The sequence below is a fragment of the Aotus nancymaae genome, unplaced genomic scaffold, assembly GCF_030222135.1.
Source record: "Aotus nancymaae isolate 86718 unplaced genomic scaffold, 86718_ANA_hifiasm-v0.15.2.pri h1tg000064l_1, whole genome shotgun sequence".
NCBI lineage: Eukaryota > Metazoa > Chordata > Mammalia > Primates > Aotidae > Aotus > Aotus nancymaae.
This window is the reverse complement of record NW_026988479.1, coordinates 29,910,767-29,927,133: the sequence shown is the minus strand read 5'-3', so window position 1 is coordinate 29,927,133 and position 16,367 is coordinate 29,910,767. Positions and strand designations below refer to the sequence as shown.

At 42.2% G+C, this 16,367-nt stretch overlaps 1 protein-coding gene and 1 non-coding gene across 3 annotated transcripts in view; one reads left to right on the top strand and one right to left on the bottom strand.

Annotated features, from left to right (window-relative positions):
* GEMIN5 (gem nuclear organelle associated protein 5) overlaps positions 1-15,956 on the top strand; it is a 53,562-nt gene extending 37,606 nt beyond the window's left edge. For both annotated transcript variants that reach the window (XM_064366554.1, XM_064366553.1), the window contains exons 22-28: positions 3,388-3,507; positions 4,353-4,563; positions 6,373-6,624; positions 9,245-9,407; positions 10,095-10,596; positions 14,440-14,536; positions 15,127-15,956. In XM_064366554.1, coding sequence (XP_064222624.1) covers positions 3,388-3,507; positions 4,353-4,563; positions 6,373-6,624; positions 9,245-9,407; positions 10,095-10,596; positions 14,440-14,536; positions 15,127-15,294 — 1,513 coding nt within the window. In that variant the 3' untranslated portion in view covers positions 15,295-15,956. The remainder of the gene's footprint in view (positions 1-3,387; positions 3,508-4,352; positions 4,564-6,372; positions 6,625-9,244; positions 9,408-10,094; positions 10,597-14,439; positions 14,537-15,126) is intronic.
* Positions 554-657, bottom strand: LOC135270673 (small nucleolar RNA U13). The gene has a single exon (XR_010338815.1). It is a non-coding gene; the product is annotated as a small nucleolar RNA U13 (small nucleolar RNA).
* Positions 15,957-16,367: the final 411 nt, after the last annotated feature.

The following is a 16,367-nucleotide window of genomic DNA, read 5'->3' as shown; positions in this document are numbered from 1 at the left end:
GATTATGCGATTATGGGTGTGAGCCACTATGTCTGGCAGCCTGAGTAATTTTTTTTTTTTTTTTTTTTTTTTTGAGACAGGGTCTCACTCTGTTGCCCAGGCTGGAGTGCAGTGGCTCAATCTTGTCTCACTGTAACCTCCACCTCCTGGGTTCAAGCGATTCCGCTGCCTCAGCCTCCTGAGTAGCTGGAACTACAGGTTCATGCCACCACGCCCAGCTAATTTTTGTATTTTTAGTAGAGTATTTTAATTTGTCAGTTTGTTTCCAAATAATATTATATCGCTTTTTATATATAATAGTATACTTTTTCCTCCATTCTTTCTCCTTTCCTCATGTATTTGGTATATTAGATACATGTTATAACCACACATTACACTATTAGTATTTTTGCTTTAAACAGTTGATGCTTTTTTTTTCGTCAGACAAGGTCTTGCTCTTTTGCCCAGGCTGGAATACAGCGGTAAGATCATAGCTTACTGCAACCTCTGCCTCACAGGCTCTTTAAACATTTTTCATAAATTTTTTTTTTAATATATTTTTTTTCCAAGTCCAAGTCAGATGGGTAATGTGCCAACGTCGTAACAAGGTCCAAGGGTGGCACATCTCACACAAGCGTGTGAACACCCAATCATCATACTCATGAACTACAAAAGGATCTTCTTTAAACATTTTTTTACATTTACCTACAAGCTTATTGTTTCAGCACTTTTCATTCTTTATGTAGGTCCAAGTTTTCAGTTGCTGTCAATTCCTTCACCTGAAGAACTTCAACTTTTTTTTTTTCTATAAAAGTCTATAATTTCACTTCGAGATTATTTCACGGGGTATAGGATTCTAGACTGGAAGTTTTTTCTCTTTCAGCACTTCAAAGATGTCATTTCATTGTCTTGGCTTGCATTGTGTTTGACTTGGCTATTGCATTGATTTTATCTCTGTTATTTTGTATTTTTTATTTGGCTATGTTTAGGACTTTTTCTCCATCAATAATTCTTCAGTAATTTGATATGATGTGCTTTGGTGAGATTTTCTTTTTTTTTTTTTCTTTGCCTGAGACAGGGTCTTGTTCTGTTGCCCGGGCTGGAGTGCAGTGACACAGTCACAGCTCACTGTAGCCTTGACCTCCTGGGATCAAGCAGTCCTCCTGCCTCAGCCCCCTGAGTAACTGGGACTACTCAGGAGGTACGTGCCACCACGTCCAGCTAATTTTTTAGTTTTTTGTAGAGACGGAGTCTTACTGTGTTGACCAAACTGATTTCCAACTCCTGGGCTCAAGCGATCCTCCTGCCTCAGCCTCCCAAGGTGCTGGGATTACAGGCATGAGCCACCGCACTTGGTCAAGATTTTCTTTTTGTTCTACCCTGCTTTGCTTTTGTTGTCTTCCTATAGAGAGTATTGAACTTTGTTTTGGCAAGTAGTAAAGTTGGGCATCAGCTTGATCTTTTCATGGCTTGTTTTTATACTTTGTCAGGGCAAGTTTATCATATTCTAGAATTAGTTTGGACCTCCTACATTCTGGTATCTTTATGGAATGCCTTATGCATTCAACAAATCCAAACTCAGATGTCTCCAAGTCCTGAGTAATGTCTGGGAATTGTTCAGCTTACAATTCCATAGTCATTCTTTGTTTAGACTTAAGGAGTTTCCTGTACATATGGCTTTGAATTTGGCCAAAGACTCACTGGGATCCCCAGGCAGAGTTGTGGATATCTTTGTCTGGACAGCTTCCTCCTTCCTAGTATCCTGCCCCTCAGATTTCCGTTGTTTCCTCTGCTCAAGTCAGAGACTGCTGAGGTTTTGCTTGGGTTTTCCTTAGGAAAATGGCTTTAGGCAGAAAGCCAGTGCCAAGATAGGGCTCACGTTGTTAGTTTCTGTTCTCTTAGGGATAACAGTCCTGTGCTGCCTGCAGAGTCTGAAAACAGTTGTTTCAGATATTTTGTCCAGTTTTTTAGTTTTATGGCAGGAAGGTAGGTCTGGTCCCAGTTATTCCATCATGGTTGGAAATAGAAGTCCCAAAATACTTTCAAGATATTGCTCTCTCTAGATCACTTTCATCTAATAAAACACTTTTTTCCAGCTACAGCTTTATGTTGGCTACACCTCAGCAGTTGTATGTCATTTGAAAAATATTCATTTACTGAGTTGTACAGATCTTCCGAATGTTAACATATCTCATTATAAAATACCCTAAAGTATCATGTTCCTTATTATCACCATCAGTCTCATCAGAAAAATTCTAACTTAAGGGAAAATGTCAAGCTCACAAGTGGTAGGTACAAGATTTCTAAAATTCTAATTTTTGCTAGAAAACTCATTTTGTCATTAGTAACAAATACTGTTGGTTGTTTTTTCTGAAGTGGTAGGCCTACTTTGTTCATTTTTTTTTTCTTTTGAGAAAAACATCTGACAGATACCCCACACTGAGTAACTGTTATTTACGTTAGTCTTTTTTTTTTTTTTAAAGAAGAAATGAGGTTCTGTGGAAAAAGCAGCCAGTGTAGCTTGCAATTCATTAATACAGGTGCTTCTTAGAGACAATCGTCCTACTTTGGAATGCAGCAGAGAACACAAAATGTTCTTCCCATTTGTCACACAGAATGTTAACGTGTTTTGGACTTGAGGGATTTAGTAAAATTAGTAATTTTTACTACTTTGTCGAGTGCATTCATCCTTTTTTTCCACTGTAAGAGCCACTGCCTTCTTTTTTAAATGCCAGAATTTACCAACCATTGCTTTTGCACAATCACTGCAAATGTCAACACAGGTTTTTTTATTTTAAATAAAAAGGCACAGCCAGACACGGTGGCTCATGCCTGTAATCCTAGCACTTTGGGAGGCCGCGGCAGGCAGATCAGAAGGTCAGGAGATCAAGACCATCCTGGCTAACACAGTGAAACCCTGTCTCTACTGAAAATACAAAAATTAGCCAGGTGTGGTGGCGCACGCCTGTAGTCTCAGCTACTTAGGAGACTGAGGCAGGAGAATCACCTGAACCCGGGAGGCAGAGGTTGCAGTGGGCTGAGATTGTACCACTGCACTCCAGCCTGGGCAACAGAGCAAGACTCCAGCTCAAAAAAAAAAAAAAAATGGCACATAACTTACTCTTAGCATTGTTAAAAAATAGTTTTAACCTCATGAATACCCTGAAAGGGTCTTGAGGACCCCTAGGAATCCGCATGCCACAGTTTAAGAACTGCTGATCTAAGTGAGGAAACAAACGCAGCATATGTTTTTCATTTGTCTATATAATGCAAGTGCAGTTTTTTAAAGGAAGTTGGAACAATAAAGACAACGCAAAAGGGATAGTTGGTCCTGTCTTGCAGCCACTACTAGGGCCATACACAGAGGAGCCTTTTCAGAGTGGCTAAAGTGTCTGTTCTTACCTTTAGGGAAGCTATTGCAGTTGCCAAGGCCCGGCTGCGCCCAGAGGACCCAGTCCTGAAGGACTTGTACCTCAGCTGGGGAACCGTCCTAGAAAGAGATGGCCATTATGCCGTAGCAGCCAAATGGTAAGCCTGAGGAGAGGAGGGATGCATCCAACATAGAAGAGCTTCTGCCAAGAAGAGCAGGACAAGAATACAAGTAATAAGTTTAGAGGTGGAGGTGAAGCAGCAAGAAACTATTGAAAAGATATGTATATTCAAGCCAGTTTCATAAGACTCATCAGGAACTACCTCCTGATTTATTTATAGAAATCGCCATAACTGGCTGGGCCTGGTGGCTCATGCCTGTAATCCCAGCACTTTGGGAGGCCAGGGTGAGCGGATAACAAGGTCAGGAGTTCAAGACCAGCCTGACCAACATGGTGAAACCCCATCTCTACTAAAAATACAAAAATTAGCCAGGTGTGGCAGCGTATGCCTGTAATCCCAGCTACTTGGGAAGCTGAGGCAGGAGAATCACTTGAACTTGGGAGGCAGAGGTTGCAGTGAGCCGAGATCGCGCCACTGCTCTCTAGCCTGGGCGACAAAAGTAAGACTGTCTCAAAAAAAAAAAAAAATCACCATAGCTGTTCAAGAAACCTCAGTAGCAGATTCAGAAAGTACGCATTTTTCTAATGATCTCTTATAACATCAAATAAAGGAACCTCAGCCCATGCTGAACTGAACCCAAAGAGGAGTCATTCCCTCTCATTTTCCTTATGTCCTTAACCTGTATGATACTGTTTCTCATACACTCTGCTGAGCTGTGTCGGCCTCAGCCTTCACAGCAACAACCAGGGGCAGTGACATACCTGGGACCACAGGAAGGCACATGCAGCAAAGTGGACAGAAAGAAACGATTGCATCCTCTAGGGAGTGGGAATAAAAGATCTGTTTATGACATTTTGTTCACATTTTTATTCATATTATAGCTATTTAGGGGCCACTTCTGCCTATGATGCAGCCAAAGTTTTGGCCAAAAAGGGGGATGCAGCATCACTTAGAACGGCTGCAGAGTTGGCTGGCATCGTAGGAGAGGATGAGTTGTCTGCTTCCCTGACTCTCAGATGTGCCCAAGAGCTGCTTCTAGCCAACAACTGGGTGGGAGCCCAGGAAGCCCTGAAGCTGCATGCAAGTCTACAGGTCAGTCTGTTATCTTATCTCCTAGTATATAAGTCCGAAGTGTCCCAAATCCTTTTCTAGTCAAATCCAAGTTAATAACCCAGTTGCACAAGCTGTGCCAATTTGGCAGGCCCAGCAAGCCCTGGCCATGCTATTCCACTGAAGTACTATGGCTTGTTAGTTGCCATATTCGGAGTAAGAGATAGTATGGTCATTCACAGTAATTCCCATTGCTTAATCTGTTTGTACAAAACACCTGTGAAGATTTTAGTCAGCCCAGGCCTTGGGTTGGCAGTCTGGGGTTTCTTCATTGATATTATCAGCACTATCTTCCTTGAAGAGAGAATGTTTGGCCTCTAACAGAAATCGTGGAACTCTACCTGTAACACCCCTGTTAACTATAAGCTATAGGAAAAACTGGGCCAGGCACAGCAGATCACTTGAGGTCAGGAATTCAAGATCAGCCTGGCCAACATGGCAAAATCTCGTCTCTATTAAAAATACAAAAGTTAACCAGGAATGGTGGCACATGTCTGTAATCCTGGCTACTTGAGAGGCTGAGGCAGGGGAATCACTTGAACCCAGGAGGCAGAAATTGCACTGAGCCACGATCATGCCACTGCACTGCAGCCTGGGCGACAGAGTGAGAATCTGTCTCTAGAAAACAAAGAGAAAAGTGTGGGGAAATAGAAATGTCTTATTTCTTAAATTTTTTTGGTTCCCATCTGGTTAATAATGAGTAACTTACCACTGCCTTTTTGACACATCAAAACAGATTAAAGCATTAGCATTCTTGCCTAGTTTCCAAAACATGTAAACATTTGATTCATTTTAGATAACTTTATCAGATGTTGACGAGTTTTTTTTAAGTTCTTTGTTCCCTAGCAGAGTACAGGGCCTAAAGATGGTTTTTAGCTGAATATTTAGAGCCCAAGGAACATGGTACATGGGGAGGTAGCTTTCTGGGAAGAGCAGAATAAAAATGGAGGCAAAAATAGGACACCCTAAAAGATAATGCCACTGAGCATTATTTATAAAATGACCAAGTCTAGAGAGATTTTAATTTATCCACAACCAAAAAAAGTTTCCAGAATGACTGTTTAACATTTTATTTTTTCTCTTAAACAGCATCCTTAACAATGCAAGAAAACCTAATAAGCATATGCTAAATATTCTGATAAGCACATGCTAAATATTCTGATAAGGGCTATACTGGCTATGTGGAACATAGACCCTTCCAAGCTTAACTGAGAAGATGTTGTTATAGGGGTATACAAGGAATCTTATGGCAACTAAAAATCTAGTGAAAATAGATTTTCTAGGGCTTCTCTCTATGCTTCTGTTTTCTTCTCTCCCAGCTGATTTACTCTATTAAACCTATTTGGACATGGCCCCTAATGCCTGTACCAGCTCTTGGATCTACAAAGCTTGTCTGTTCCAGCACCTTTGGCCCATTATGCTTTTATTCCTGAGTCCAAAGTTTGGGCAGGGAGAAAGAACCTGATGAGCCCAGCCCATGTTTTTTCAAACTAGGCTACAAGTCTTAAGTGGCTGGTCTATGTATGGCTTAAATCATAGTGGATAGGGCTATAGTTGGGATTCCATGCTAGAAAAATGGTTTTTAGAGCTCCAAGGATAGATTTCCCTAAAAGGGACCTGGGAAATGTCCGTCAGAATGCCTCTTTTATCCCTTCTCATGCATGACTCACTAATGTGCTTTGGTTGCTGCAGATAAAAAGGGAAATACTTTGAAGGACTCTAGAGAGCTCTCGAGATCATCCAAGTGCTTTCCCTGTATAACAGTTTCTCTTCCTTGCTGTTCCGTTGCAGGGTCAGAGATTGGTGTTTTGCCTTCTGGAGCTACTGTTCAGGCATCTAGAGGAAAAGCAGCTTTCAGAGGGCAAAAGCTCCTCCTCTTATCACACTTGGACCACAGGCACCGAAGGGCCTTTCGTGGAGAGGGTGACTGCAGTGTGGAAGAGCATCTTCAACCTTCACACCCCTGAGCAGTATCAGGAAGCCTTTCAGAAGCTGCAGAACATCAAGTACCCATCTGCTACAAATAACACGCCCTCCAAACAGGTATGCCATCTGTACCAGCTTTTGACATTAATAAGACTTCCTTAATCCATGTGTTTTGTTTTGAGTGTACAGAGTCTTGCTCTGTCACCCAAGCTGGAGTGCAGTGGTGTGATCTTGGCTTACTGCAACTGCCACCTCCCAGGTTTAAGTGATTCTCCTGCCTCAGCCTCCCAAGTAGCTGTGATTACAGGCATGTGCCACCACGCCCAGCCAGTATTCCCTTAAAAAAAAAAAAAAAAAGTCAAAAAAATATAGAAAATCAGAATAATATAATACCCATTAACCAGAATTTATAGATGTTCACATTTTGTCATTTTTACTTTGTAGAGTTTTCTGGTTTCATTTTGTATTTTGATTTGAGGACTTTTTAAAATAAAACAGTACAGTAAAGTTGAAGTCCTTCTTGTTCCCTTCCTCAGCCCTTCACTGCTTCCTTAGCTCACCAAAGGTAACTCCTGTGTCAGTACTACATGTATTATTTTTCAGCTTGCTTATTTCAGAAGCTATTGTTTGTAAAAATCTATCCATGTTGATATAAAGAGATCAGCTGATTTATATTAACTGCTGTATCTGTCTTATGAATATACCTACTACTTTTTTTTTTTTTCTTTGTAGAGACTAGGTCTCACTGTTACCCAGGCTGGTCTCGAACTCCTCAAGCAGTCCTCCCACCCCAGCCTCCCAAAATACTGGGATTACAGGCATGAACCACTATGCCTGGCATAGTTCTTTCCCTCATTTTAAAATGGGGCAACGTTAGATTTATGAGGACCAAGACCTCTCAAATGGTATATACTTTGAAAAACAGACAATTTCTTTGTTTTTTGTTGTTTGTTTGTTTGTTTGTTTTGAGGCGGAGTTTCACTCTTTCGACCAGGCTGGAATGCAATGGTGCGATCTCTGCTCACTGTAACCTCTGCCTCCCAGGTTCAAGCGATTCTTCTGCCTCGGCCTCCCAAGTAGCTGGGATTACACGCATACACCACCATACCCAGCTAATATTTTTTGTATTTTTAGTAGAGCCAGAGTTTCACTATGTTGGCCAGGCTAGTCTTGAACTTCTGACCTCAGGTCATCCACCTGCCTTGGCCTCCCAAAGTGCTGGGATTATAAGCGTGAGCCACTGTGTTCAGCCAGGCAGTTTCTTATTAAGTTAAACATGCACATGCCAAATGTCCCAGCAGCTCTACTACCCAGATATTCCACTAGAAAAGTAAAATCAGATGGCCACACAAAGACTTGTACACAAATGGTTTACAGCAGCTTAGCCTAGCACAATAGCCCAAAACTGGAAACAACCCAAATGTCCATCAACTATTGAATGGATATACAAACTGTATTGTGTCTGTACAATGAAATACCATATACTGTTTAACAATAAAAAGCGCCAGCCTTGGTGGTTCACACCTGTAATCCCAGCGCTTTGGGAGGCCAAAACGGGTGGATCACTTAAGCTCAAGGGTTCGAGACCAGCCTGGGCAACATGACAAAACCCCATCTCTACTAAAAATACAAAAATTATCCGAGTGTGGTGGTGCAAGCCTGTAATCACAGCTACTCAGATGGCTAAGGCAGGAGGATCATTCAAATCTGGGAGGCAGAGCCTGCAGTGAGCCAAGATGGCACCACTGCACTCCAGCCTGGGTAATAGAATGAGACCCTGTGTCAAGAAAAATAAAGTAAAAAGGAACAAATTGCTGGCACACAAATAATATCAGTGAATCTCGAAAGCATTAAAGACACAAAACACCATATACTCTGTGGTTCCATTTATATGAATTCTGGAAAAGGCAAAATTAAAGTGACAAAACAACCAGCTCAGTGGTTGCCATTGGGGTGGGGCCAGGGGATCGCCTGCAGAGGAGCCAGTGGGAGTATCTTCAGTTGATGAAAATGTTGTCTTGATTTTGCTGGTAGTTATGGAACTATATGTGTTTCTCAGAATTTATCAAACTACATACTTAAAATTGATCACATTTTTCTTAGTTATACTCCAAGCTTTGTTTTAATTATTTATTTAATTTATTCATTTTTTGAGACAGAGTCTCACTCTGTCGTCCAGGCTGGAGTGCAATGGCACGATCTTGGCTCCCTGCAACCTCCGCTTCCCAGGTTCAAGTGATTCTTCTGCCTGAGCTTCCCAAGTACCTGGGATTACAGATGCATGCCACCATGCTCACCTAATTTTTGGATTTTTGTAGAGACAGACTTTCACCATGTTGGCCAGGCTGGTCTTGAACTCCTGGCCTCAGGTGATCCATCCACCTCGGCCTCCCAAAGTGCTGGGATTATAGGTGTGAACCACTGCACCTAGCATTTATTTTGTTTTTAATTATAGCTTTTAGTTCTAGAAACTCACTTTTTATTTTAATTAAATGCAAATGTAAAGGTGTTTCCTCAGTGTGAACAGACTTTAACAGCGGCATGTGTGTGTTGCTGTGCAGCCAGACATGAGAGTTTCTGATGGGGCAAACAAAAATGGGTGGTGGAGATGAGGAACTTTCGTAAGTGTGAATTGTGTGTACTTGTTTCCATCTGTGGTTAACAGGAACAGTTTAGTGGCATCCTCGGCACCTACTATGGGAGGATGTTTAACTCAGACTCTGGCTTCTCCCTCCAGCTCCTGATTCACATTTGCCATGACTTGACCCTGGCAGTGCTGAGCCAGCAGATGGCCTCCTGGGACGAGGCTGTGCAGGCGCTCCTTCGGGCAGTGGTCCGGAGCTATGACTCAGGGAGCTTCACCATCATGCAGGAAGTGTACTCAGCCTTTCTCCCTGACGGTAAATGACTCCTCCCCTGCCTGAGGCACACACTTTAATGGACAGCATCACCACCACTAGTGGTATGGCACTGAGAATACCTAGATTATTGACAGATGGAGACTAATGCAGTATAGCTAATAAAAAGAAAAAGAAAAAAAAAAAGATGGGGACTGGCCAGCTGTGTCATTTTAGTAAAAAGTTTGAATTCTCTTACCCACACTCTTAAGAGCAACCACACTGTTTTCCTTTACCTGGCCCTACCCCCTCAGTGCCTCCTGTCCACTTTCCACACAGTCAGTTTAAGGGAAAGAGAAATAGGAATAGTAAGAACAGAAAAGAACAGCAAAAAGATAGACATTCCTTGAGCTGCAGTCAGTCACTGAACAAAATCATTGTGATTTTTCAGAGAGACAGTGTGATCTTACCTCAGTGTGGCCCCAGAGTCTTCAGTAGAACAAATGGAATACTCTGTCATGCTTTGAATGACTCCCAGGATGTAGAAATGAGAACATTATCCCAAGCCAGGAAATGTTTAGCCTCCAGTTGTCTCTTGGTGGAAAGGCATGTGGCCCTGTGGATCACACCATTACCTTTTTTCTTGGAGTCTGCTTCTTGGGTGATAAGAAGTAGAACATAAGGGCAGGAAGCTAGATTTCTGGCAACTAGAGAAATACACGACCCAAAATCTTTTTCTTCTTTTCCTAGGCTGTGACCACCTAAAAGACAAATTGGGTGACCATCAATCCCCTGCCATACCAGCTTTCAAAAGTTTGGAGGCCTTTTTTCTTTATGGGCATCTCTATGAATTCTGGTGGTCTCTCTCCAGGCCTTGCCCAAATTCCAGTGTCTGGGTGAGGCCTGGTCACAGCACACTCTCTGTTGAGCCAAGCCAGCAGTTAGACACTATCAGCACTGAAGAAACTGGCCCTGAAACTTCTCAGCCAGAGCCAAGCAGGCCTTCAGAACTAGACTTGAGACTCACAGAAGAAGGTGAGCGAATACTGAGCACATTTAAGGCGCTCCTTTCAGAAAAGCATGCCAGTCTCCAAAACTCACAGAGAACTGTTGCTGAAGTCCAAGAGACCTTGGCAGAAATGATCCGCCAACACCAGAAGAGTCAACTCTGTAAATCCACAGCAAATGGTCCTGATAAGAGTGAACCGGACCTAGAAGCAGAGCAGCCCCTCTCCAGTTCTCAGAGCCAGTGGTAAGTACTGAGGCAAGTACAAGACAGAATGAAAAATAACCCTGCTGGCTAGGAACAGGGACTCACGCCTGTAATCCCAGCACTTTGGGAGGCTGAAGCAGGAGGATCACTTGGCTGAGGAGTTCACGGCCAGCCTGGGCAACAAAGCAAGACCCTGTCTCTACAAAAAAAAAAAAAAAAAAAAAAAAAAAAAACAGGCCAAGCGCAGTGGATCATGCCTGTAATCCCAGCACTTTGAGAGGCCCAGGTGGGTGTATTACTTGAGGTCAGGAGTTCAAGACCAGCCTGGCCAACATGGTGAAACCCTGTCTCTACTAAAAATACAAACATTGGCTGGGTGTGGTGGCACGGGCCTATAATCCCAGCTACTTGGGAGGCTGAGGTCTTGAACCTGGGCAGCAGAGGTTGCAGTGAGCCAAGATCATACCAATGCAGCCCAGAGAACAGAGCAAGACTGCATCTAAAAAAGAAAAAGCCAGGTGTGGTGGCACGTACCCTGTAGTCCCAGCCACTTAGGCGGCTAAGGCAGAAGGATCACTTAAGCCCAGGAGGTCAAGTCTACAGCAGTGAGCTATGGTTGCACACCTGTACTACATCCCGGGTGACAAAGCAAGACCCTGTCTCCAAAAAAATTAAAAAAAGAAAAATAACCCTGTTGAATTCTCGTGTAATTAGGTCAGAATTAGTACATGGTGCTACTGATCAAGTCACTTGAAAGCAGCAAAATGTAATAACTAAGGCGCAGGCTTTAGGGGTCAGATGTAAATTCTAACCCTGACCCTGTTAAGTGAACTCAGGCAAGTTTCTTAATGTCTCTGAGCTTTAGTTTCCTCATCTACAAATGACGATACCAGCTCCTACCTTTGGTGGTTTTGAGAATGACACACAATTACATATATTGTTAGTATTAATAGATTAAAATCTTACCATTGCGTGCTCAGTAGATGCCCCCCAAAAAATCAATCATATAAAATGTGAAGTTGCATTACTACATCATTAATGAAAAACATTGTTTTTCAATGGTTCTATACTATAACAAAACACCCAAAGGGTAGTATGCAAAACTTGCCATTGGACTGAGAAAAGTCCCAAATAATCGGAATCCTGTCACTTCCTAATCACTTCCATTGGAGGCAGAAGCTGCAGTGAGCCGAGAACACACTGCTGCACTCCAGCCTGGGCGAAAGAACAAGACTCTGTCAAAAAAAAAAGAAAGAAAAGAAAGTAGAGGCCAGGTGGAAGGATCCAGTCACCAATCACTATGGAGCTGGATTTGCTTTCTTACAGCGTACTTTGCTGAGGTTTATAGTGAGTAACAATTTTTGTTTTGTTTTGTTTTGAGATGGAGTTTTGCTCTGTCACCCAGGCTGGAGTGCAGTGGCACAATCTCAGCTCACTGCAACCTCTGCTTCCCAGGTTCAAATAACTGCTCTGCCTCAGCCTCCCGAGTAGGTGGGAGTACAGGTGCTTATGACTTGGCTATTATGCTGAATGCATTTTACATTGATTATATCCCTTAGTACAGGGCGTAGAACATCGTAACTATTATAATCAATAAACTTACAGCTGTTATTACTAACTTTAAAAAAAATTAAACTAAGAAGCTTTGAAGCCCCTCCAAAAATACTCCCATTGAAATCCATGAGTCAGATTTGAGTCACTTCTATAGTAAGTTACTCTATACTCTAGGCAGTTTTTTAGGTGTGCTTTTTTTTTTTTTTTTTTTTGAAGACAGTTCTTACTCTGTCACCCAGGCTGGAGTATAGTCACATAACCATAGCTCACTGCAGCCTTAAAATTCCAAGGCTCAAGCAATCCTCTCACCTCAACCTCCCAAGTAGCGTGTGCCACCACACCCAGCTAAGTTTATTAAAATTTTTTTCTAGGGATGGGGTCTTACTATGTTGCCAGGCTAGTCTTGAACTCTTGGCCTCAAATGATCCTTCCACCTCAGCCTCCCAAAGTGCTGGGATTACAGGCATGACCTACCATGCCCAGTTGGTTTCTGTATTTAAAGATGAGAGATACAGAGCTAGGTGGCAGAGCAAGGCATGGTGGCTCACACCTGTATTCCCAGCTACTTAGGAGGCTGAGGCAGGAGGATCACTTGAGACCAGGAGCTCAAGTTCATCCTAGGCAACATATTGAGACCCTGTCTCTAGAAAAATTAATTTTTTTAAATTAGCTGGGTGTGGTGGTATGCATTTGTAGTCCCAGCAACTCAGGAGGCTGAGATGGGAGGATCACCTGAGCCCAGGAGTTCGAGGCTGTAGTGAGATATGATCATGCCACTCACACCAGCCTGGTTGACAGTAAGACCCTGTCTCTACAAAAAAAAAAAAAAAAAAAAATTGAATTTTTAAAAACCCAGGTGACAAGGGAATTTTATTTATAAAATGAGATAAAAGTTACCCAGGCAGGGGCACATGTTCTCAGGACCTCCTGAGGGCTATGTCACGGGCAGAAGTTTAAATTTAAAAAATTTTTTTTAAATAACAGACAAAAGTTACCCAGGTATATAATAAAAGATAACCTAATTAAAGGGTGGGCAAAGGACTTGAATAGACATTTCTGTAAAAAGCCAGTAAACACAGAAAATGATGCTCAACATCTGATCATTAGGGGAATGCAAATGAAAACTACAGTGAAATAGCACTTCATAGCCATTAGGCTACTGTCAAAGAAACAGACAAGTGTTGGGGAGGATGCAGAGAAAGTGGAACCCTGTGCCCTGTTGGTGGGAATGCAAAATGATGCAGCCACTGTGGAAAACCATCTGGCAACAGTTCCTCAAGAAATTTAAGATAGAATTACCATAGGATCCAGTACTTCCACATCTGGGTATACACTCAAAAGAATTGAAAGCAGGGTCTGAAATATGTTCTGAAATATGTGCATGCCTATGTTCATAGCAGCATTACTCATAATACCCAAAATATGGGAGCAACCTAAGTATCCACTGACAGATGAATAGCTAAGCAAAATGTGGCAGATGCCACATACAATGGAATGTCATTCAGCCTTACAAAGGAAGGACATTATGCTGAGTGAAATAAACCAGTCACAAAAAGACAACACTGTACAATTCCACTTACATGAGGTACTCAAAATCCGGTGGCTCACGCCTATATTCCCAGCATTTTGGGAGGCCGAGGCAGGCAGATCACAAGGTCAGGAGTTCGAGACCAGCCTGACAAATATGGTAAAACCCTGTCTCTACTAAAAATACAAAAATTAGATGGGCGTGGTGACAGGCACCTATAATCCTAGCGACTCAGGAGGCTGAGGCAGGAGAATCGCTTGAACCCGGTAGGCAGAGGTTACAGTGAGCTGAGATTGTGCCACTGCATGCTAGCCTGGGCAACAGAGCGAAACTCCATCTCAAAAATATGTATATATTTAAAATCATAGAGACAGAAAGTAGAATGAGGTTGATGAGCTGGGGAAGCAGAATGGAAAGTTACTGTTTAATGGGTGTAAAATTTCAGATTTTGTTACAAAACAGGAGTTTTGGAAATGGATGGTGGGGCTGTTTTTCACAACATTACGAATGTGTTTAAAACCACTGGACTGCCGGACGTGGTGGCTGACGCCTGTAATCCAAGCACTTTGGGAGGCCGAGGTGGGTGGATCACCTGAGGTCAGGAGTTCGAGACCAGCCTGGCCATCATGGTGAAACCCCATCTTTAAAAATAAAAATAATAAAACCACTGGACTATGTATTTTTAAATGGCTAAGATGGTAAATTTTATGTTACATATATATTACCACAGTAAAAACAATAGGAGAAAAATGTTACCCAGAGCAAGACATACGACTTAGACCTTTTATTTTTTTCACTAGTAAAGAAGAGAAAAACGAGCCACTTTCTCTGCCTGAATTAACCAAAAGGCTTACAGAGGCAAATGAGAGAATGGCGAAATTTCCTGAGAGTGTTAAGGTAAGAGTTAAAGCAGTTCACTTGGTAAAGCATTACTTTTTGTGTTATCACTTGAGTATGCCACATTCTTATAGGTCATCTACCTCTCTGTTCAGTTTCTAAAATGTCTACCCATTCGTATGCTTAAAAATACAGAATCCAATTACTTTGGTTAGCTGAAATGTTTTGTGAGAGTAGCATTATTGATCACACAAGCAGTTTTATACCTCAGTCTTCAGAGAAACCAAATACATTTAATAGGTAAATAAAATTTAAATTGGTGCCACGTGTTAGATAGCTTACAGATGGACAGGTCTTTCTGGTTGTGGGCCCAAATAGTAATAGAAGCACCATTTTTAAGGGTTGAGTTACATAGGGCTGTAGAAAAAGATTGTGCCATTGAGAAGGACATCCCAGTAGCCATCCCAGTTTTGAGTGTCGTCTCTCCTTGGAGTAACTGTTGAAGAGAAAGGACATTGCCTTAGGAGAGAACTGGCTCAGCTGTGTCCAAGAAGTGTCTATAGGTGAACCTGAGTTACTGGTGCCTTCTGAACAGGTGTTTGTTGCTCTTTTGCAAACGTTTCCTTATTCATCCTCTTGTCATCTTTCAGGCCTGGCCCTTCCCAGATGTGCTGGAGTGCTGCCTCGTCTTGCTTCTCATCAGGTCCCACTTTCCTGACTGTCTGAGCCAGGAAATGCAGCAGCAGGCCCAAGAGCTCCTTCAGAAATACGGCAACACTAAAACTTACGAAAGGCACTGCCAGACCTTCTGCACGTGAATTTTCACAACCTTGAAGAAACTGCCAAATTGAAAATGTTTGACACCTTTCACTTCTGCAGTTACACCTCACCAGACATTCACTCTGGTCCCTGATGTTTTTGCAGTAATCCAAAAGAATACAAATGAGGGTTAAGTCTGAATCAACTCTACCTAACAATAGACACAGTGGATCTGACTTTAGATTCAATTGTAGTCTCCTCCTGGTGGGAAGATCATGAAAAACTAGCAGTAGTTACTCAGAACAAACACCTGCAGAGTGTTGGTCATCTCTGAAGCCTTATGCAGGTTTCACCCAAAGAGGAGAAACTTCTGTCATCACCCAAAATGTCATGTGCTTAAAACACAAGTTACCTTTATAAATACTTCATCTGATCAGAAACATGTCATGCTTGAGATGGAGTTGCTGCATTTTATGACTATCTTTTTTAAATTGTTTTTATAATATTTAATTTGAAAGAAGAGAACCTTCCCCCTCTACTCTTTCATAGATTGAAGTTTGAATATGAAATAGGCCTTAACCATCATGTTGACTCTCCTGTCTGAATTTTAGGTTGGAAATTTGGTTTTTTTGTTTTATGTAATTGCTTATTTGAACAGATCACTTACTAAAGCTTTGGAAGAAGTGATTCAAATATGTGTTTTCCCTTCAGTTTTATAAGAAATGGACTAGGCCGGGCGCGGTGGCTCAAGCCTGTAATCCCAGCACTTTGGGAGGCCGAGGCGGGTGGATCACGAGGTCGAGAGATCGAGACCATCCTGGTCAACATTGTGAAACCCCGTCTCTACTAATACAAAAAAATTAGCTGGGCACGGTGGCGCGTGCCTGTAATCCCAGCTACTCAGGAGGCTGAGGCAGGAGAATTGCCTGAACCCAGGAGGCGGAGGTTGCGGTGAGCCGAGATCGCGCCATTGCACTCCAGCCTGGGTAACAAGAGCGAGACTCCGTCTCAAAAAAAAAAAAAAAAAAAAAAAAAAAGAAATGGATTGATGGCAGTGAAATAGCTTAGGAATAAATTACTGTTTTAATGGTTCTTAAACTTTCTTGGATCATAGGATCCTTTTGAGAATCAG